This window comes from Neltuma alba, unplaced genomic scaffold (assembly GCF_004799145.2).
Source record: "Neltuma alba isolate B1F8T4 unplaced genomic scaffold, ASM479914v2 tig00011885_pilon, whole genome shotgun sequence".
In the NCBI taxonomy this organism is placed as follows: Eukaryota; Viridiplantae; Streptophyta; class Magnoliopsida; order Fabales; family Fabaceae; genus Neltuma; species Neltuma alba.
Window position 1 is genome coordinate 68,278 of NW_021636486.1, and position 21,056 is coordinate 89,333.

Genomic DNA, 21,056 nt, shown 5'->3' on the forward strand with positions numbered 1-21,056 from the left:
GATTTTTTAAAAGCAATTAGGAGATATTATTGTGTGAAAAAAACGCATATTTCACAATCTTGAAAACCGTATCGAACCGATTGATCTTAATTTTTTTACATTAGTAAAGGAACGAGTTTCAAACTTTCAATATATTAACTTAATCTTTTTCTGTGGGTAAGTGCCAACAAAGTGGTCCACGTGCTATTAATTAATTATTATTGAATGAGAAACTGTGGGTAAACACGTGTTATTAAACGACAAAATTTGAATATATGTTTGGTTGGTACAACAAGAAAATATCTTCTTCTTTTTTTTGAAAAAAAATTATTTTGGGATATGTACTCAGAGACGCGACATCTGTATCAAATTTTATGTGCATAGTTGACCCCAGCCAGAAGTGGGAGAATTCATTTTTATTAAGAATGTTAATTGCATAGATTTTTTTTTTGTGGCAACGATGTATTTGTAATTTTAAGATTTTTTCCCGCCAATTATGCTTTAATTTTTCAAACAAAAATGATTTTTAATTTCTCATGAGCTCTTAATTAATAAGTTCAATAAATAAACTACTTATATTAAAAAAAACTGTATGCTACTTTCCGTTTTTAATATAAAAACTAAATAAATAATTTATGAATATTAAAAAATTAATTAAATTAATTATTTATAATAAATGTATGTTGTTTTTTTAAAAATACCCTTATTAATAATATACATTAAAATGAAAGCCCTTTCATATGTACAATTATTATGAGAACTGTTTTAAAAAAATAAAAAAATATAAGAGACAAAACGAATTAATATAATATATTTATGATAAAATTAAATTTCAAACTAATTGTTATATTTAAGACTGGAAATAATATTTGTTATAAATAGTAAATACATTATTAATTGACTTAGGCGAAGGGCCTGATCACAACGCCAGTGATTTTCGAAATTTGTTATTAGACCCAACAGCTTTTGAAGATGGGCCTTTTTGCAACATAAATGGCTCTAATCTCCAGAGGATGTGTATTTAATAATAATAATAACGTATAACAGATGCTATACTTTACATTGATGATAATAATGATTTAATTATACGATAAAATAAATTCAAAAAAATAAAATAGGAACTTCAATTACACCATGAAGGATGACAGGCACAGCAAACACACAGAGAGAGAGAGAGAGATGCTTTTAACAATTTATAGTCTGCAATTTATTTTTCCATATTTAGTTAATATAATGGAAAAAAACATTAAATACAGTTGATAAATTGATAAATATTATTGAATTGAAAAGTTAATTGAATCATGCTCTGCAACAAGCCTGGTAGGTCTCTGTTAGCTAACCTACACTTATTACTATGGCCTTTCGGCCAAAAAAAAAAAAAAGGAAAAGAAAAGAAGAAGATAAAAGAAGAAGAAATAGGGAATAGACTAACCACGCCACATGCACACAGGAAGCCGGGAACACTTGTCAAATTTGACATAGTAAAATGCAAACAAAATAGAAATTTTAAGATATACATATTCAAAAAATATAGTATAAATCCTTAAAAAAAACGAGAATAAATGGTTATAACTATTTACAAATAAAATAGCCATCACTTCTTAACACAAACATTTTTGAACTATAAGAAACAAAATACGTTTTTGAACAAAAAATAATCCAAAAGTTTAATATGATTGTAAACAACCATACATTTTTTTCATCTTTCTCAATAATTTCAATATGTATATTTAATTTCTTGTCAGAAAATATATATCCAATCTAGATCATATTAAATTAAGTCATTTTATAAATTTAAGTTAACAAATATATATTATTTTTATTTAAAAATTGCAAAAAAAAAAAAGTAGAACATGGCATGACTGAGGTGTTCCCAATAAGAGGAACCCAATGATTCAAAGTGCTTTTAAATTTGATTTAAGTACTTAAAACAAAGGCACTTATTAATGTGATATAATAATATAATAAGCAAATGATTTAAAGTACACCATGCTGATCACATGGGGGACGAGTTGAACTTGGATGAGCAGCCACAAGCCATCACTATCATCACCACCCTAATGTGATATTTTTAATTAATTATAGTAACAAATTAAAGTTCCCATTATTCTTATCCATATACTCCTCCGGTCCTTATTATAAGACCCAATTTAACTTTTTATTTGGTCATAATTATAAGATCCAATCCATTTTCTCTCTTATATTTATGCATTTTTTTCCAAGATAATCCTTCTAATAATGATAGTTTTAGCCAATATACTTAATTAGCAAGGATATTTTAGGAATGACAACACTTATTTATTATAAATAACCAACTTAACTTACTTCCTTATTCTCCTCAAATAAGTCAATTGGGTCTTATAATTAGGACCGGAGGAGTAATTAATAATTCATATTCCTTTTTAGGTTGATTACTTTCAAAATGAGACAATAACTTTTCAAAAGCTACCATAATTAATAGATAATGTAATGTAATTTATTACTTAGTACCATGTGCTAATAATGTTAGCATGTTGGGCTGCTCAAATTTTATTTTTTTTAAGGTACGCTTGCTACAAAAAATGGTATTAAACAGAAAGAAAAATAATGAAAAAGAGGTGATTTTATAGATAGGTGAATTTAGCAGTTTTTTTTCCCCGTAGTGTTCTAAACCTCAAATGTAATATAATAGGAAGAAGATGACTGTATATTATAACTAAAAAAAACACAAATAATATTAAAAAAATTCAGACCTGAAATATTGAAAAAAGTATTAAATCTAGGAATTGAAGCTCCATTGAGAGGTCGAAATTCGTCCATGTAAGCCCTTTTTTTTGGTGGAAAAAAAGAGTTACTTTATACTTTTTCCGGGCTAAATGTAAAATTTATTTTGTAATAATTATATTTTATAATGGGTTTTGTATTTAGATGAAACCCAAATCATGGTTTTAAAAATAATTTTACAGCATACGAATTAAATATGTAGAAGAGTTTATTTTGATTTGTAAAAAAATATTTTTTAAAAACACTTTTCTCAAATTCCAAACTCTGAGATGATCAATAATTTAAAAGTAGGATCAGGATATATTGACATAAAGTTACAATAATTACTCTTTTTTTTTTAAAAAAAATGTGCTCGCTTTTGTTTACGTGCGCACAACATCACCAAGTAAAACTAAAAATCTATTGATTTTTTTTTTCCACTCGGTACCATGTGCACTTAATCCTTAATCTTTTGAAATCCTTAATTTCATTATGAAACATCTCTTTTTGTCGACATTTATTGTACATCTTTTGTTAATAATTTTTTACCTTCATCTTTTTGAGAAATCTAGGTTTGAACTTTTCAATAACGTGTCGATGACCTGAAAAGAGATGATCCAAATAAAAATAAAGTGAGCGAAGTTTCCTTACTCTTTAATTATTTATAATAAATATGTATTATTTTTTTTAAAATATCCTTACTAATCAAATGTGTTAGTTAGAACTATTATTATTAGAAGGACTACCTGAGAAAAAAATACATAAATATGAGAGACAAAATAGATTGGGATCTTATAATTAGAATCAAACTAAAAGTCAAATGAAATCTTATATTAAGAATCGGAAGTAATGTAAAATGTATCTGACTACATTATTACCTGCAAATTTAGCTGGGAAAATTGATGGAAAAAAAATCCTTCCTTAAAATTTTTATCAATAAGAATGATTTGATAAATTTTTTATATGAAAAATACCAGTGTTATATAAATTTTTACACACAAAGTGTGTTTTGCCTCCATTTAATTACAGAGTTATCATTTTAAATTTGTTTAACATTTTTTTGGTTGGTAGTCAGCATTTTTTTTCCATACAAAAAAATTTATACGAGTTGGGTTTAGGAGTCTCAAATCAGGAGTGGGATTTAACCTCACAACCTTATAGATTATTAGCCGACTTCTTATCAACTCTTGCTGGCATAGTAAGCATTTGTTATTAAAAAGATTAATGATTAAAATTTAAAAACTAAAAATATATTATTTTCAATTTTTAATATAAAAACTAGTTTGAGATTCTGTTTGGTCTTAAATATAAAATCCCGATCTATTTTATTTATCATACTTATCTATTTTTTAAAGTAAGATCGTTAAATAGTAGTTGTAGCTAATAATCATTATTAGCGTATTTTAAAAAATATTTATTTAATATAAATAACTAATTTAACTAATTTTTTTTAAATTAATTAATTGCGTTTTATAAGAAGCATCGAGTGTTTTATAAACTTAACGATTATACTACATCTTGGTATAAGCCAAAAAATTCAAACATGCCGCCTGTCAATGTAAGATTTATGCGCGTGATTTTCGGGTTAACGTCATGCAGACGTCATAATTTGCTTTTCCAATTTTTTGAAAAAGAAAGATCCACAAAGATTCACGGGACCAAGGAACCATTTGCTTATATAATTCCCCTTTTTATTTTTCTGTTGTTTGTGCGGCATCATCACTTTCGCTCACCCAATCATCAATTGCTCTTTAGACTTTCATAAATTAAATTAATTAAATTAATTAAATCTTCTGGATAAACTCCACTCAACTCACCTTGTCATGTTGACCGAAAAAACTTGCATCGATAAATTAAATAAACAAAAAAAAAAGAAGCAGCCATTTTTAATTGTAAATATGAAATTTTTATCACCATCCACGTCAAAGAACAAGCTTACTTTTCTAATGTACATTTATTATTAATTTTATTTATCTCTTATGTTGATGATATTTGCATTACTAAACCAACAGTTTTAATAATCTTAACTACGCTTAAAATATTACGCGTCAAAGGTGACAGCTAAACATGTTTATATCAAAGTCCGAATTGTTGATGACTCCTTCTATTAAATATTTTAATTTAATGAAAAGTTGATACTGAGATTTCTTTTGACCTGAGATATCGAAAATTTTTTTTTTATAAAATGGTTTCGTGTGTGATTTAAAATCTTTAATGCAAATGCTTTTTTTTTTGGTATTTCAAAGCCTAATTAAATTATTTATTTGTAAAAAAATATATATTGATTTTTCTAAAACATTTCTTTTAATTATTGATGATACTCGGCACTATTCTTTTATTACTGTCAATTTTTTTAACATGTGTAATCAACAAAAAAAAATTAAAAAAATAAAAATATGTGAGAAAAAATGATTTTTTTCCTTACAAAAATAGTTTAAAATCTTATATTTACCATTGAAATTCCAACTCTTGGGAGTAATTATTACTCCTTCAGTCCTAATTATAAAACCCAATTGACTTATTTGAGGAGATTAAGGAAGTAAGTTAAGTTGGTTATTTATAATAAATAAGTGTTGTCATTCCTAAAATATCCTTGCTAATTAAGTATTGGCTAAAACTATCATTATTAGAAGGATTATCTTGAAAAAAAATGCATAAATATAAGAGACAAAATGGATTGGGGTCTTATAATTAGGACTAAATAAAAAGTCAAATGGGATCTTATAATAAGGACCGGAGGAGTATTTTTTTAATTACATTCCTTCTGGTTACTTCATAATCAACGCTACGGTCAAAACTCAAAATGTAAAAACTAAACGAAAATTACTCGTACGCGGCTCCGCCAACAAATTAACTGTCTCAAGTGAAAGTTAGTTGGAACTTGGAAGGCTTGCTTAGCTGCTTCTGCTTCAACGCGTTAAGATTTTTCTTTTTCTTTCTTTCTATTTGCCAGCATAGAACTAACACTAGAAAATCACGCAAGAGAATGATATTTGGGTTGTGGCCACTTCAAGTTTTGCATTTCTAATTCTCTCTGTTGCGTGTTAATGGAGGTTTTCTGTTCTGTCTTCTTGTGAAAGACTGTTATTACTCCGTTTGTTTTCACATTGTTAATTGCTCAATCCATCATCCACTTCCTTTTTTTCCCTCTTCATATCCTTTCACTTTCACACATTTCAAAAAGTATAATTTTCTTTCATCCCTTGTTCTTCAAGTTTTTCTTCCTTTCAGGATCAAACTTGGCTATTCCTTCCTTGTCTCGTCGCCTTCTTCGCATCTTCGTCTCTATCCATCCTTTTGACTCCGTCTTCTTGTCTCTATTATTTTATTTTTCTCCTCTGCTTAATCACCGTTTTTTTGACTTTCACAACGATCTGTATTGGTGTCCAGATTTCTGATCTGACCCTTTTGTAGTTCTCTGTATCCCCCCCTGTTCTTAACTGAATCAGCTTCAAGAGGTTTCTTCTGAGTATCTCATCGGAAATGGGTCTGTGTTTGAGTAAAAACAAAGATTCAGAGCGAGACTATAATGGATACAGATCAGTTGGGGGAACCGGAGCCCAGAATTACAAAACCCATGAACCCCATGGAAATCAACCGAAACCCACTTCTCATCAGCCGTATCAATTACCCGAAAAGCCCTCTTCTAGGGCTTCCCTATATCCTAGTAAGACCGGCCACAGTACGATTCTGGGGAAGCAATTTGAAGATGTGAAGCAATTTTACAGGCTCGGGAAAGAACTGGGTAGGGGTCAATTTGGTGTGACCTATCTCTGCACTGAGATTTCAACGGGTAGATCGTACGCTTGCAAGTCAATCTCGAAGAGGAAGCTTACAAGCAGAGCTGATAAGGAGGATATGAAGAGGGAGATTCAGATTATGCAGCATTTGAGTGGGCAGCCTAATATTGTGGAGTTCAAAGGTGCTTATGAAGATAGTCAGTCTGTTCATCTTGTGATGGAGCTGTGTGCAGGGGGTGAGCTCTTTGATCGGATTATTGCCAAGGGACATTACAGTGAAAGAGCTGCCGCTTCTATATGTAGACAGATTGTTAATGTTGTTCATATCTGCCACTTTATGGGTGTGATGCATAGAGATCTCAAGCCTGAGAATTTCTTGTTGTCCAGTAAGGATGAAAAGGCACTTCTCAAAGCCACAGATTTCGGTTTGTCCGTTTTTATTGAGGAAGGTAAAATTTTCTTCCCCATCACTGGTCATTTGTTTAAATGAATTTACAAGTTGGTGCTGAAAAATTATGTCTCCTTGGGTTTTAGTCATTAGATTTATTCCTCTAGATAAATTAAGCCTTCAAATTTATTAGAATATCTTGAGCTTTCTGCTTAAGTTGATCTTTTACCTCTGTCTCATTTCTGCTAGGTAAATATATAATGCTAATTGTTAGCTTTCATAATCATATCATTATTGAAGTGGTAGATGCATAAAACAAGAAGCAACATGATACTTGATAGGCAAATATGTATTTAGATACTCCATCGTATTCATAATTAGTCTTATAAAAAGCCATGTTTGTGAACCAAATCAGAAGTCAACAGAACTAGAACCGAGTATTCTCATTCATTCCATGTGTCATACAAGTTAAGATCTTGGGTTTTATGAAATTCTTGGACTCTCAATGATGTGTATATGTTGGGAATTGAGGGCTCCACATAACCTAAAAGATGCCTCAGATGTCATGTGAAAAATTACAAAGAAAATGTGCATTTCTATTATGTTTTACAGTTACTTTTTTCCCCCCCGATAAGATGATTTATCTCTTCATAAATTACTTCTCCTCAGGAAAGGTTTATAAGGATATAGTTGGGAGTGCCTATTATGTTGCTCCTGAAGTCCTACGGCGCAAATACGGGAAGGAAATTGACATATGGAGTGCAGGAGTGATATTGTATATCTTACTCAGTGGTGTACCTCCTTTTTGGGCTGGTAAACAGCGACATTCCTTTTCATAATGGGATTATTGTGCTCTATTAGAGCCTATTGTTCTTTACTTTCCGTTTTCTCCATGACTTTTATAGCTTGACTAACTTCTATCACATATGTTCTGTAGAGACGGAAAAGGGAATATTTGATGCCATTTTGGAAGGTCATATTGATTTTGAAAGTCAACCATGGCCAAGCATATCAAACAGTGCCAAGGATCTTGTTCGTAAGATGCTGACTCAAGACCCAAAAAAGCGCATCACTTCTGCTCAGGTTCTAGGTATGTAATTTTTGTTGTTCTCTCTTTGTCATGTCACTTCAAGAAACTGTAACCTTCCACATGCAGAGGAATCTTTAGAATGTCATCATTCTCTACTTCTGTGATTTGGCCTGGAAAAGTTCTCATGATATCATTTCATGAGTCTGATCCACAGGTATACTCGTGACAAGCCAGAGTTCCGACCCCAAAAAAAAAAAAAAAATTATGGAAATACAGGCACAAGGTGGTTATGATCACCTGTCATTGAGCATTCAACTTAGCATTTGTTATGCGTAAATCCTAGATGGTTTAACCTCTTACATGGGAACTCTAATTTCACTAGTATACTATTCTTTTCCATTGGCTAGATTTGTTTAAAGTGTATTTAAGTCAAATAATAGAAGAGAAAAGAGAGAAATAATTGAAGATGAAGATATTGATCATGTAATATTCTTTTACAAGGCTTACTGAATTCTAATTACTTTCACTGTCATGTGGACTAACATTCTTGAATATTTTCTTCTTTAATTCATATTCATTTCTCAACTAACTGAATTAATCTATTATATGGCTGAATAGAGCATCCATGGATTAGAGAAGATGGAAATGCATCTGATAAGCCGATAGATAGTGCAGTCCTTTCCAGAATGAAGCAATTCAGAGCAATGAATAAGCTAAAGAAACTTGCCCTGAAGGTAAGTCAATCCACTGGTTGTGAAAAGTTTAGCTACTGTGCTGTTTGCTGCGAATTATGAAGGAACCACTAACATGGTTAGATACTTAGAGAGACAATATTCAAGTGTTTCACTGTTGTGTTTATGATGCTAAATTCTTTTAGGTCATTGCGGAAAATCTCTCTGAAGAAGAGATCCAAGGGTTGAAGGCAATGTTTACAAATATGGATACAGACAACAGCGGTACGATCACCTATGAGGAACTAAAGGAGGGATTGCAGAGACTTGGCTCAAAGCTCACAGAGGCTGAAGTGAAGCAGCTTATGGAAGCTGTAAGATATTGTTATTTAACAATTTCATACCCTCAAAATAGTTTTCTCTGAGATCTTGCAAAATGATATTTCTTTGCCAAAATTTCAGGCTGATGTAGATGGAAACGGCACCATTGACTACATAGAGTTTATCACTGCCACAATGCATAGACATAGATTAGAAAGAGACGAACATCTCTACAAAGCCTTCCAGTATTTTGATAAAGATCACAGTGGGTGAGTTCTTCTATTCACTATTCGTATTCCTAAGATAACTGATAATGTGTACTGTTTAGTAAAGGAACACACTTAATTCAAAATCATGCTAAATGAGTGTATTTGGGTTTTCTGAAGCATTAATACATTCTTTGTTTAATTTCATTGCAGATTCATAACAAGGGATGAACTTGAAACAGCCATGAAAGAATATGGCATGGGCGATGAAGGCACAATCAAGGAAATCATATCAGAAGTTGACACAGATAATGTAATCAATCACTTTATTAGTTATATGGCTATATTTTGGTGTTATAGCTCCATAATTTATGCTGAATCTTTTATGGGTTTTCAGGATGGTAGGATCAATTATGAAGAATTCTGTGCAATGATGAGGAGTGGAACCCCGCAAGGCAAGCTATTCTGAACCACACTATAAGTTGCTCGAGCTTGCTGTATTTGAGACCCTGAGTGTAAAAAAAAAAAAAAAAACTACTTTTGCGAAGAGATTCAGTCCTTTCAATCATAATTTTGGACCCAAATATTACTGAAACATGTCATTTTATTTCTTAGGCATGTAAAGCTTCGATTTTTAGATTTGTTTCGATTACAAGGTTAAGCATAACTGTGAGCCAGTTGTTTGTCTGTTAATTGTTGACTTGTTTCGAAGTAGAAACTCGCCTAGGAAAAAGGTGATTTTTATTCCGGGATAGGATAAGGATCCAGTTTGCTGAAGCTTGAAAAGTGCCCCTCATCTGTATTTTGGAAGTGCTTTTAGGATGTACAATATAATAATGTGAGGAGAATTTTACTTTGGCTTGCTAAAAAAATGGTTCTGAGAAAAAAACTGGTCCATACCCTATTTATATATGTAACTTTATGATTATAGAAGTTTATTCTTTTTTTTTTTTTTTTGGGTACAAGAGAGGACAAAAGTCCAAAACCAAAAAAGATCAACTCTTGGGGGAATCAGATCCCACTCTTTCGCTAGCCACTAAATCTAGTAAATTCGGTGGACAAGAACCAAAAAATGAAGAGTTAGAGAGACCCTCTTTGAGGAGTTTATTCTTATTGGAGTAGGACAACATTGCTTCCTTTTTTTTAATACTTTCAGGTCCAAGAGTCAAAAAAACTTTCGAGCATGCATAGTGTTTTCACGAGAATTTTTTAATAAAAAATGACTCTTGACCCAAAAGTTTTTATAGTGTTTATATAAAAAATTGGGAAAAGGAACTTTGAAAACTTTAAGGTAAAGATGACTTAAATCATAGTACTGATATTCAGTATTTTCTGCATATAAAAATTTATCGGCATAAAAGTTTGTTCTCATCAATAAAATTTTGCAATAACGAATTTTTCCTCATGTATATTAGTAGCTTTTCTCAATCCGGAGGGTGTTGCAAGTCTATGAGAGGTTGGACTATTTCATTTGAATCATAATATTTTGATTAATCGTATTTCTTTAATTTTGAAACAAATTCAGAAATTTTTTTTCTCTACTTGCTTGAATAATATTCTATAATGGTCTTCAAAATTTTCAAGAGAAACGTAATCCTTGAAACATTAAGTTTGAAGCTTTTGTGCAGGAAATCCTTGAAACATAAAGTTTGAAGCTTTTGTGCAGGAAATATTTATATCATATGTGATATGTAAACACATTAATTATATGATATTCTACAAATATAAACATAGAGACGAACCCTAAATATCAAAGAGAAACAAAATTAATCCAATCTTTAATAAAATCGTATCTAAGTTCACTGCGGAAGAATTTTAACGAGGTTCTTCGTTCTTCGCAAGGAGAGAAAGCAAAGGTGGGCCGCCAAAACAGTAAATTAAGATGTCAAAAACCGTGGATCTTGAAATGTTCTAAGCAGTTGGTTTTTAAGACCATGGTTATAACATGATGTTACCTACGGGAAAAAAAAAAAAAAACGCAAGACATTTTCCAATGAGTTGCCATAGAAAGTTGTTTATTGGATTCAGAGGCCTCCATGGATGGAAGGAACCTGATCATGGTATGATGGAGGCAGAAGCAATTAGTCAATGGTGGACCTTTTGAATAATCAGTGCTCGACCTTTTGGATCAAAGAATTCTGTGAGTCTTTCTCTTGTTCTGTTTTGAAAGGTTAACAAAAGGCGACTTTCAGCGATGAGTTGGAAGTTTGTGAAAGCTTGAAATTAAATGAAAACCAGTACTTGTGAAGAACATGGATTGAGAGAAGAAAACCGCTTTAAAGTCCATGCGTCTTGGTTTATATGGTGCTCTCTTGTTATTGACCACGATGTCGAAGTTTTTTTCCCTTCCAAATCAGATCAAAATTGTAAGAGAAGATTATCTTGGAAAACAAATCAACATCTTACAAAAATTGATCGCCCGAAAAGAATACCCACCTACAGTATGATAAAGAAGTATTAAACGAGTCATTTCTCCTTGAGGCACGCTTATGGGGGCGGAGTCATTGATCCCAGCCTCCATAGAGTTCCAGATTCTTTCTTGCATAGGAAAGGAAAACAGAGAGGGAAAAAAATAATACAAACAAAATCTTTCAAAAAGTACTACTTCTATTTAATTACCCCCCCCCCCCCAAATTTTTTTTCGTCCATCCAACCAGGAGGGGAGAGATTTTAAATTTCATATTGTCGAGACCCTTTTTCAAAAAGAATGCAGAACAGAGATGCGCACAAGCATCATACACGCTGCTAATGGCATATACCTGTCGACGACACCCAACCGCGTAAGAGGGGTCTGTTCAAGTCACGGGCGGTGCGAATAGAACCAAGTTGTTTCTACTTTCCGCCATTTTTTACTTGAAACTCTTAAGCGCGATAGAGAACAAGACAAACATCGCACGTCACGCGTTCTTTTTTCTTCTTTTCCTTCGAATTAGATCCAAGCCACCGACTTCACCGTCCGAAAGTTCAAGTTCGACCATAAAAGATCAGAATGAAACGAACAAACACACGAGAATCTCCTCCAAATGATAGTATCATAATGTATTATTATTGAACACAAGGTGGGCTTCCTACATCCATCCATATTACATCCGCTATAACTTGAGAAAAATCACTTATAATTATTTCAAATTCACTCATCGAACTTCACACACAAAAAGATAAATACACGAAACGAACCCACCCGCCTGATTGTCGCAAGCTACCGGTAAGCAGAACCTCAAAGTTTAAAAACCATGAATCTTAATCTGGTCCTTCCTGACCAGACCGGCCTGGACCAGGAATTGAGAGACGTTCTTGCGCTGATCACCCTGAAGCTGAATGATCTTGCCCAGCTCCTTGTCCTGCACAACGTTGCCGTTGCAGCAGAACTCCTTCTTGAGGTCCTTGAGGATCTTCTCGTAGCTGTACTCTTTCTTCAGTCCTTGAACGGTGGTCAGACTCTTCTTTCCATTCCTCTGTTGTATCCTGACATGCACATACCCTTTGGCTCCCGGAGCATCCGATTCTTTGTCTTCAGCGAATGGATCAAAGGGAGTGGGAATCGGAACTTCCGAATCAACCATGTACCTTGTTTAGTGAGCTCTTGTGGACCTAGAGAACGCAGAAAGCGACTGCAAGGAACAGAAAATATTTCGTGAGCTATTCATATCATAATCAAGTAAGAAATCCACAAAAACTCCCCCATACTCCCCCTAGGAAAATTTGCCGCGCGTTAAATCCGATTTATAAAGAACAAACCGACGAAACTCGTCCTAAAAACATAGACACTAAAGGTTCGAGGATCGTAATTCCAACTCATATTATTGAAAAGGAACTCTGTCAAAGGAAGGCCTGAAGAATAATCACACAGCTTTACATGAGCAACTCAACACACAAATCTTTCAAACACCAAAGAGAAAACCGAACTTAAAAGGAAATTTCAAATAACTCAGGAAAATGTCCACGGTGTTAAAAAAAAAAAAAGGACTCTACTAAACTCCTACGGCAGGAAGAAAAAGAATGATCACCCCATATTCTCCAACAACGCAACATAGACAACTCACAGATAGATCGAAACCAAGAATAAGATACGAGGTCAGAATCCGACGACAGAACCATAAGATCGAAAGACTAGAAACAGATAACATGGCGAGGAGGAACAATTAGAAAGACGAACCTGAAAAGCAGGGAAGTTTCGAGAGCAAGTAAGCTTCGAGAACAGACAACAGAAAGCGTATGAGTAAACACAACGGGCGCGGGGGGGTTCTATATAGGCGTGAGCAGGGGGTGAAGGCGACGAGGAAGGAGCCCCCCAGTTGCGAAGGACCTGAGCTGGAAGGTACCAAACACTAAACGTGAGATCGTACACGTGGATGGTCCTGATTCCTTCGAATTTTCACGAATGAATATATTCAATTTTCATTTTTTTTAATTAACTTATTTGATTATGGGGAGAATTGCAATCAGATCCAACATGAAAGAATTAAATATCAAAAGGTTTCTTAAAATTATAAAATTATTTTAAATTCTCAAAAGACCTTTTTATAATAAATTTTATTTATTTAATTACTAAATTACTCTTTTTTTTAAAGTTTGCAGTGACAACTGAAAGAGTAGTGCTTGACAACTTAGGGTATAAAGATTCACAAATATCGCAGATGGCTTGCCAACTTGTGCGTTACATTTTATGATACGCTAAGAAAATATATTGTCAAACCAGCTGAGATAGTTGTCAATCCTTACATCCTAAATTGTCACTTACAGCTCTTTTTAGTTGTCAATACAAACTTAAAAAAGAAGAAGCGTAATTTGATAATTAAACAAATAAAATTTATTGTAAAATTTTTTTTGAGACTTTAAAATAATTTCATGATTTTAAGAAATCTTTTTGTATTTAATTTCATTACAATTCTCTTTTGATGATACGTGCAGTTTTGGATTTTGTTTTAATTAATTAACTTTTTTTTTTTCCAGAGTCAAAAAGGTAGAAAAGCGTAGGATGAACGCGGCCCCCGGGAAGCAACAAAGGCGTGAGAATAGGAAACGGGCATAAAGCGAGTTGACGGTTGGGGCCCCCACATCGGTAGGTTTGTGTGGTGGAGAGAGTGACAGAAGCATCCAGAAACGCCAATTTCTGGGGATTTTTCTTTTTATTTGGCCAAAAAATTCTGAGATTATCCAATAACCGAGGTTCTTCCCTTTATTATTCTTATTGTTGTTGTTGTTATTATTCTCTTTTTTTAATGTTTGTTTAACACAAAAGCTGTTATTGAAGAAGCCTGTACATAATCAGCTTGGATGGGGACCTTCTGATCTGCTTCGTATCAGTAAAATATTAAAAATAAGAAAGGGATTTTTATGTATATTTTAACTTGAAAACGTGTTGGGAGAGACAGATAGAAATTTACCGGACAAAGTGGAGGGGAAAAAATTATTGGATAACAAGGACCAAATGGAACAGTTTGACTCAACGTTTTGATTTTTTATTTTCACCTTTTTATGGGAAGTTGGGAGCCAGCGTGTGATCCCCGCTAGAACTCAGTCATCCATTTGCCTCCCTCCCTTTTGCCTGAAAAGGGGAAAAAAAATTTTCTTTTCCAGTTTTACCAGGAAAAAAACACAACAATCTTAAATCTGCGTGAGTTTTGAGACACAGGTAAAGTAGATGCCACTGAAGTTCTCATGATCACCATTCACTTCTTTAGAAAATGAAAACTAAATCAATTTATATCTCACCCTATAAGTTGAGTGCTGTTTCTGTATTATTGTTTCTTCTTGCTACAAAAGAGATGAAAGCCTTGCTCGTTATGGCTTTGGCCAACAAACCATTTTATTTTATCAAAATATTTATGAATATGCATTGATGATACCGTTTTCCTATAACATTGGCAGTGACCAACCATTCGAGAAGACATTGGCACTTTTTAAAAAAATTAAAAATAAAACCTATGAAAATTGAAATCTCATTAAATGCCTCAGAGCTAGGCATTTAAATCAACATTTATCTAGCCAAACCAGGATTGGATAAAATAAGAAAAGAAAGAAGCAAAAAAGAAAGAAGAAAAGCCTCATGTTCATTTACAAACCTTGTTGGCTGTTACCAAGTAGACAGAAATATTTCTAATACAAAATTAAACAGTACCATATATTGTATTCTAGGTGCCTGGGTTATCTGGCAAGCGTTTCAGGTCCATTTCCACTTGCTGAATTGTCCATTTCATATTCTCCAATTTCTGTAAAGAATCATAAGCGTAAGAAATCCCCATAGCACCATCCTCTGTGAAAGTCAATTACCCAATTGACCATGGTAATGAGTAATGACAGACACATATGAAGTGTGGGAGTGTGTTATGGGTTTGGTGAGACAAAGAACATCTACTAATGTTATGCTCCCTCCAGTCTTGAATATAAGAGAATTTTGGGAGACTTGTTTTGCTCTAAATTATATTCTCTCCTATCTTTTTTATAAGATTCTATTAACTAAATTATGAGGTTTGAGAGAACAATTAAAATTACTTAAAAGCAATAAATATGTAAAAAAATTAAGCCTGTTTTTCCCCCAAATATGTTCTTATTTAACGAGGGAGTAAAAAGAGAGAAAACATTAGCAATGCGATAAAAGATGAAAGAGAATGAAGCATGAGAAAAAATGAGGAGCGAGAATAGAAAATTAATTAGGATCAAAATTGATAAAAAACACATTTAATGTTCAAACAATTCTTAGTAGGATCTTATAAAAGACCAAACCAATTTAAATTTTGAATCTTATAAGTAGGACAAGAGAGAGTGAGAAACAAACGGCTCATGTTTGGTGCATTTATTACATTACCGCAATTATGCCCTTCATCATATTGGGAGTAATAATTAATAACATTAAATATAAGATAGAAATTCAAACATTAAATTGGGGGCACATGTGGAAAAAAATTAATGTGCGGCCAGAGGGAGTAACTGATAAGCCAAATAAATATTCACCTTCACAATAACATGGTATTGCCTTGCAATGTTGTCGAAGTGAGGATCGACACCTTGGTATTCACGGAGACGAGTAACCTGGTAAAACAGATTCATATATAATCTATAAAGACAAACTAGATGGATGTAAAGGTAATCATATTATCATAACACTGATAAACATAAGCTCCGCCGCATCAGATGAAACTAAAACCATATTGCGTAAGAATATTTGAGGCTAGCACAAAAGGTAGATCACGTCTTGGGGATTGGATAAGCAGATTATGTCATGGAATCCAATAATCCAATGATTCAAAGTATAACAGTGACATAATATTCTGCACTAACGAATTTGCGCCTTCGTGCCAAAAGAACACTAGAGGAAACAGGAATTATACCGCTTTATTATATGCTATAGAAGCTTCTTCTGTAGCCTCCACAAGATACTTCCTAGAACCAGTAAGAAAAAGGATGATTAATATCAAACCAAGTACAGGCTATGAAGTTAAAAGAGGTATAGCTATCTTTGATACCTTATCTTATGAAGGGCGGGAATAGAATCCTGAGTGTAAGTTTCAAGCAGAAGAACATGTTCAAGAACCCTGAATTGAAATGGCAAATAGCTCATATATCAGAGAACAGAACTTGGCAAGAATTAAAATTGCTGATAAAAATAGTCTCGAAAAATAAAAAGTTTGCAGCTATTAGAACACTTCATTCAGAATGAAATACCAGATTGCGTCTAGAAGCAACATATTTGTTCCCTTTCAGTTACTACCCCCAACATAATTCACACTTCTCTCTTTCCAGATTATCCTCACCAAAATCTTGCCATTTAGCACAACGGTAGTAATACATAGCCCTTAGTTTAATAGTGATTTTGACTTTGATTTCAATTATCAAACAGCATAAATCCCCCAAATGTTTTGTTGGGAATAAAATATGAAATCCATATCCTGACACTAAAGTTTCTTTAACACTGCATTTTTTCAAAATGTTCAATGTAGGCTCAAGCAGATTAATAATATTTAATTAATTAATGTTTGATGTCCCATTTAGCACAATATCTTCTTGGAACTAATTTGCCAAGCAATGAGATTGAGATGTCCTGCTACTACTATACAATTCAACATATTACCTTGCAGGTTGATTACATAACAATATCCTCCAACTGTTAAGTAAATAATTTACCGAAACCCATAGTTAAGAGATGAATGCAACGCAACAAAACTGCAACCAAATGATTTAAATTTGGAAACAATATTATTTTGCGCATAGAATCATTCTGTTCCTGCAACGAAAAGGGTCAGTCTCACTTTTCCGAGATGCTAAGTACTAAAGATTTCCATGTTTACTTTCTTCCATCTTTAACCCTTTAAGAGAAGCAATGTTTTCTATCCACCTTTGGTAATTCACGCCCCTTTTTTGGGGTCTAAAAAAGTACAACAATCATATGAAAAATAAAGAACAAAGAAATGATGAAAGTAGCATACGGCAAACAAACCTCAATTTTGCACTCATGGTCTCACATCTCTTACAAAGCCAAGTCTTCTGCAGCTCATCCTACATATACATTGAACTTAGTCAATACAACCTTGGTTATCAAAATAGATAATATTAAACAAGACTGGGCACCATATGCTTCACATGGAGTCCAAGGTGAACATTATTTACTCATGGTTTATAAATAGTATGGTTTCTTATAAATTTTATATTATACATTAATATATTGATGATACTCACGTATTTATGTTGATGCTGCAACTTCAAATCTTTAACTAGTTTAATAAGCACTCCAAGTATCTGCTCCAAGACCTAATTGAGAATAACGGTTTCAGCATCCACATAACACTGAAAAGAAATGCAAATGGAATGCATGCCCCAACACACAAACAGAGATTCAAGATGTGATTTCAGAAGGGTTATTCTACAAAATGACCAAGCATGTACATTATAATATTCAGCAAATTTTCTATCTGCAGAATAAAGGTCGTCCCTTAGTGCTGTTTCTTCTCTTTCAATCTCCTCAATCAACAATTTCACCCTGGTAAAAGAGTAGATATGAAGAGTGAGAAATTGTAGTCTATGGAGAGGTCCAGCACAGAACTTACAGCTACTGGAACATGGGAAGAATTAATGCTGCAGTGTTTACTTCATATTAAAAAGAAGACGCTCATTAGCTCAGTATACATAGTTAGCATAAGTAATTAAAAATATGAACTAGGATATCGCCTAGAAGTCAAAGAAAACACAGGTTATATATAGATAAATCCTCCATCTAACGCAGCTAAAGAAACCAGCAGAACTGGATCCAAATTACTCAGTTTATCAATATTAAAGGAAAATCTGCCTATTTATCATTAGCTAGGTCAGTTACTACGGTCAATTTTCCATCATTGAACACTTCTCATATCTGCATGAAAATAGAATTAGTATCATCAGACAACTTTCCCCAAATTATAAAAATGATACTTCGGGGCATAAATTATACCATCTAGTCAATTTTTCTGCACCTAAGAATGAAGCGTATGCAGTGTAACGCTTTCAATCATGCACTTCTCAAGTAGAGGCCCTATGTTGCATAATTGAACAAAAATACCATTCATTTGACTGATGAAAAGAGCAGACAAGGTTTCTCAATTGCAAGCAAAGGGGAAAATTCTAAACAATATAAGGACGAGGCTCCAGGAGTTTGCTCAAACCTTTCTGGAAGCCTTGTACTTGGACTTCCTGATGGTGAAGAATCTGGATCATGAAATCAGGAATCAGTATGAGGATCACTAAAAAAGTAAATGATATAAACAAAGTACATGTATGATCACATTTTTCAGTAGTATCCAGTTAATGAAATATATCGGGGGCAATGAAACTTAAATAGGAGAACTGAAGCATATAAAACACTTACCAATGTCATCCAGTTCAAAGGCATCTGCTAACTTATCGCATTTCACCTTCAATCGAGTCTCTATCTCCCGAGAGAGAGACATGCGATACTCTGTCATGTCCTAAACACACAAATGCTCAACACTTCAGTATTTGAAGACAAAACCAAGTTAGTCAGTTCAAAGTAAACCTAAGAAAGAGTGTGCTTGAAACCTAACACATATTCTGAGTTACATAGTATACCACAGATAATGGTGTTTGTTGAAGCTGAGTTTGCCACAAATAAGCAGGCGTGATCCCAAGAAAACGGTTGGGGACACCACCAACTCCAAGTTCTCCTGGATCTGTAGCAGCTAGAGCAGTAGCGGCACTGCCAACAGAGCTATTTGGAGTGGTAAGATTAGGATTAATGCTTGAGCTGCTGGTACTAGTACTGTCCAGCGAGCTTCGAGATGCTGCACTCAACTTTTCAATATCTTCTTTATGAATTTCACCATCTTTGGAGAGAAGAGGAAGCCTCAGTCTTTGAGCTGCTTCAGCCACAACCATTCGATGCTCTAAAGTCTCATAGACCTGAAAATCCATAGGCATTTACATATAGTTGACCAGAACCCAAAAAATGAATAAGCATACTAGCATTACTATGCCTCCCTGTAAAAGAAAACTATGGTCATTTATGTCAAGTTTATAGTACAAGTATGCAACACCTGAGGGGAGTTCTTCAATCCAAGTTGTGGATATAGACCGGCTGTATCTCTAATTCCTCCAAGATTAGCCACAGAAATGGCTTGCTGATACTCCTCAACCATTGCAATGGCCTCAGAGTAAATTGCCTGCAGCCAACCCATATAAATACGTATCAGTGAATTAATTTTTACACCCTCCTTAGCTACCAACTAAGACTATAAGCAAAAACAAAATATCTGTCCCATATCATTTGTTTAAAATCCAAATATAATAAAATTTCAAAGATAAAGATACAATTCAGGACTTTAATGTTATTCTATGAATAATCATTTACCATGGCTTCCAGGTACCTCAGTCTTTCCCTGCACATTTCCTCTCTCGCCTGCAACACAACTCAGAAAATGAATATCGAACAACATTCAACGCTACATGTTAATTCAGCAGAAGCACTGCAAGATTTTAAACCAAAATGAAGCATCCATGTCCCGATTTTACATGGGAATTTTCACAAACACCAAAGAAACAACAATTGAGGAAGTCGGAAGCAGAGTGAAAATTACCACTTGGAGATCGTTGTATAATGGCTTGGAGATGAGAGATCCATCGGGAGCCAAGCAGTGGCGTTCCAACTGATCAATGACCTGAGTGACATCGGCGGGGAGGTTTTGGCCGTGCAGCCCCTTCACCATCGGATCAGGGTCAGGGAAGAAGAAGAAGGCGTCGTTTCTCTTACAAGACCTCGCCGGACTTTCGCGGGATTTAGAAGCTGGAACTTTCAATTTCAGAAATATCGTCGATTTGCCTCAAAATTCAAATGGATCCCTCCGATCTTCAACTTGAAATTTTATCTTTTTCTTTCTTTTTAAAAATCTTTTTTTTTTTTGGGGGGAAAAATTAATCATTTGATCCGAAGTTTTCAGTTTTCACTCACCCATGCTTATACATTTTGACTTGATTAAAATCGAGTCCTTAATCTTTAAACAATTGAAATTAAGATTAACTTCATCAAGTTAAAGTTTAGAGATTAAATTTTAATCAAGTCAAATTGTAGAAAGGTGTAATAAGTCAAAATTTAGAGACTGATTTATTTTAGTGAGGCCCGGAAAATAACTAGAAAGAAACTGTCAGTTAGGAAGAGGTAGATTCAAAAAAATTTGCTCAGCTCTGGCCTCCCTGGAATGGTTAACATTTTCGTCTGATTAATTTACTACGTGTTTATTTTACATTGAAATTTTAGATTTACTGAAAATAATCTGAAAATTATTAAATCTCAAATTAAGATTGATCTTACATTTTAACAGATTTTAACTAAACTAAACTTGTAAATAACAAAATTAGTAATTTTTAAGTTCTTTTTATGAGATTTTTCTTTTTATTTTTAGTTTACTTTAATATGTCAATCTCTCTCTTTTACAATATCCAGTTCACATCTCAAAAATAAAATATTTCTTTTGCCAGAAAAAGATCCGCAAAACT

General features: G+C 33.4%; 3 protein-coding genes across 4 annotated transcripts; 1 reads left to right on the plus strand and 2 right to left on the minus strand.

Moving 5' to 3' along the window:
- Positions 1 to 5,776: 5,776 nt before the first annotated feature.
- On the plus strand, positions 5,777 to 9,949 carry LOC114719043 (calcium-dependent protein kinase 33). Of its 2 annotated transcripts, none has more exons than XM_028904501.1 (8): positions 5,777 to 6,934; positions 7,462 to 7,662; positions 7,787 to 7,939; positions 8,498 to 8,613; positions 8,757 to 8,924; positions 9,013 to 9,140; positions 9,291 to 9,390; positions 9,475 to 9,949. In XM_028904501.1, the coding sequence occupies exons 1-8, from the start codon at positions 6,205 to 6,207 to the stop codon at positions 9,544 to 9,546; spliced, it is 1,668 nt and encodes a 555-aa protein (XP_028760334.1). In that variant the 5' UTR covers positions 5,777 to 6,204; the 3' UTR covers positions 9,547 to 9,949. The 2 variants fall into 2 exon arrangements, with proteins under 2 accessions (XP_028760334.1, XP_028760333.1); XM_028904500.1 differs by having other exon boundaries at positions 5,778 to 6,910; positions 7,519 to 7,662.
- A 2,141-nt stretch (positions 9,950 to 12,090) lies between these two features.
- On the minus strand, positions 12,091 to 13,329 carry LOC114719040 (protein translation factor SUI1 homolog 2). Its single transcript, XM_028904498.1, has 2 exons — positions 13,234 to 13,329; positions 12,091 to 12,688 (listed from the first exon to the last, which is right to left on the minus strand). Exon 2 carries the CDS (start codon positions 12,638 to 12,640, stop codon positions 12,302 to 12,304), a length of 339 nt encoding a protein of 112 aa, XP_028760331.1. The 5' UTR covers positions 12,641 to 12,688; positions 13,234 to 13,329; the 3' UTR covers positions 12,091 to 12,301.
- A 1,667-nt stretch (positions 13,330 to 14,996) lies between these two features.
- On the minus strand, positions 14,997 to 20,342 carry LOC114719041 (AUGMIN subunit 4-like). The gene is made up of 13 exons (XM_028904499.1): positions 20,141 to 20,342; positions 19,915 to 19,962; positions 19,601 to 19,726; positions 19,137 to 19,466; positions 18,916 to 19,015; positions 18,713 to 18,755; positions 17,961 to 18,054; positions 17,754 to 17,825; positions 17,515 to 17,573; positions 16,544 to 16,612; positions 16,409 to 16,460; positions 16,032 to 16,109; positions 14,997 to 15,289 (listed from the first exon to the last, which is right to left on the minus strand). Exons 1-13 carry the CDS (start codon positions 20,267 to 20,269, stop codon positions 15,212 to 15,214), a joined length of 1,278 nt encoding a protein of 425 aa, XP_028760332.1. The 5' UTR covers positions 20,270 to 20,342; the 3' UTR covers positions 14,997 to 15,211.
- Positions 20,343 to 21,056: the final 714 nt, after the last annotated feature.

What these genes read in the sequence shown, in the direction of transcription:
- LOC114719043 (XM_028904501.1), top strand. Translation starts at nt 6,205, where the DNA reads ATGGGTCTGTGTTTGAGTAAAAACAAAGATTCAGAGCGAGACTATAAT. An exon ending in AATTTTCTTCCCCATCACTG is followed by an intron (nt 6,935 to 7,461) that starts GTCATTTGTTTA and finishes TATGTTTTACAG; the next exon opens with TTACTTTTTTCCCCCCCGAT. An exon ending in TGTACCTCCTTTTTGGGCTG is followed by an intron (nt 7,663 to 7,786) that starts GTAAACAGCGAC and finishes TATGTTCTGTAG; the next exon opens with AGACGGAAAAGGGAATATTT.
- LOC114719041 (XM_028904499.1), bottom strand. Translation starts at nt 20,269, where the DNA reads ATGGTGAAGGGGCTGCACGGCCAAAACCTCCCCGCCGATGTCACTCAG. An exon ending in GATTGAAGAACTCCCCTCAG is followed by an intron (nt 19,467 to 19,600) that starts GTGTTGCATACT and finishes ATGGATTTTCAG; the next exon opens with GTCTATGAGACTTTAGAGCA. An exon ending in AGTACAAGGCTTCCAGAAAG is followed by an intron (nt 18,055 to 18,712) that starts GTTTGAGCAAAC and finishes CTCTTTTACCAG; the next exon opens with GGTGAAATTGTTGATTGAGG.
- LOC114719040 (XM_028904498.1), bottom strand. Translation starts at nt 12,640, where the DNA reads ATGGTTGATTCGGAAGTTCCGATTCCCACTCCCTTTGATCCATTCGCT.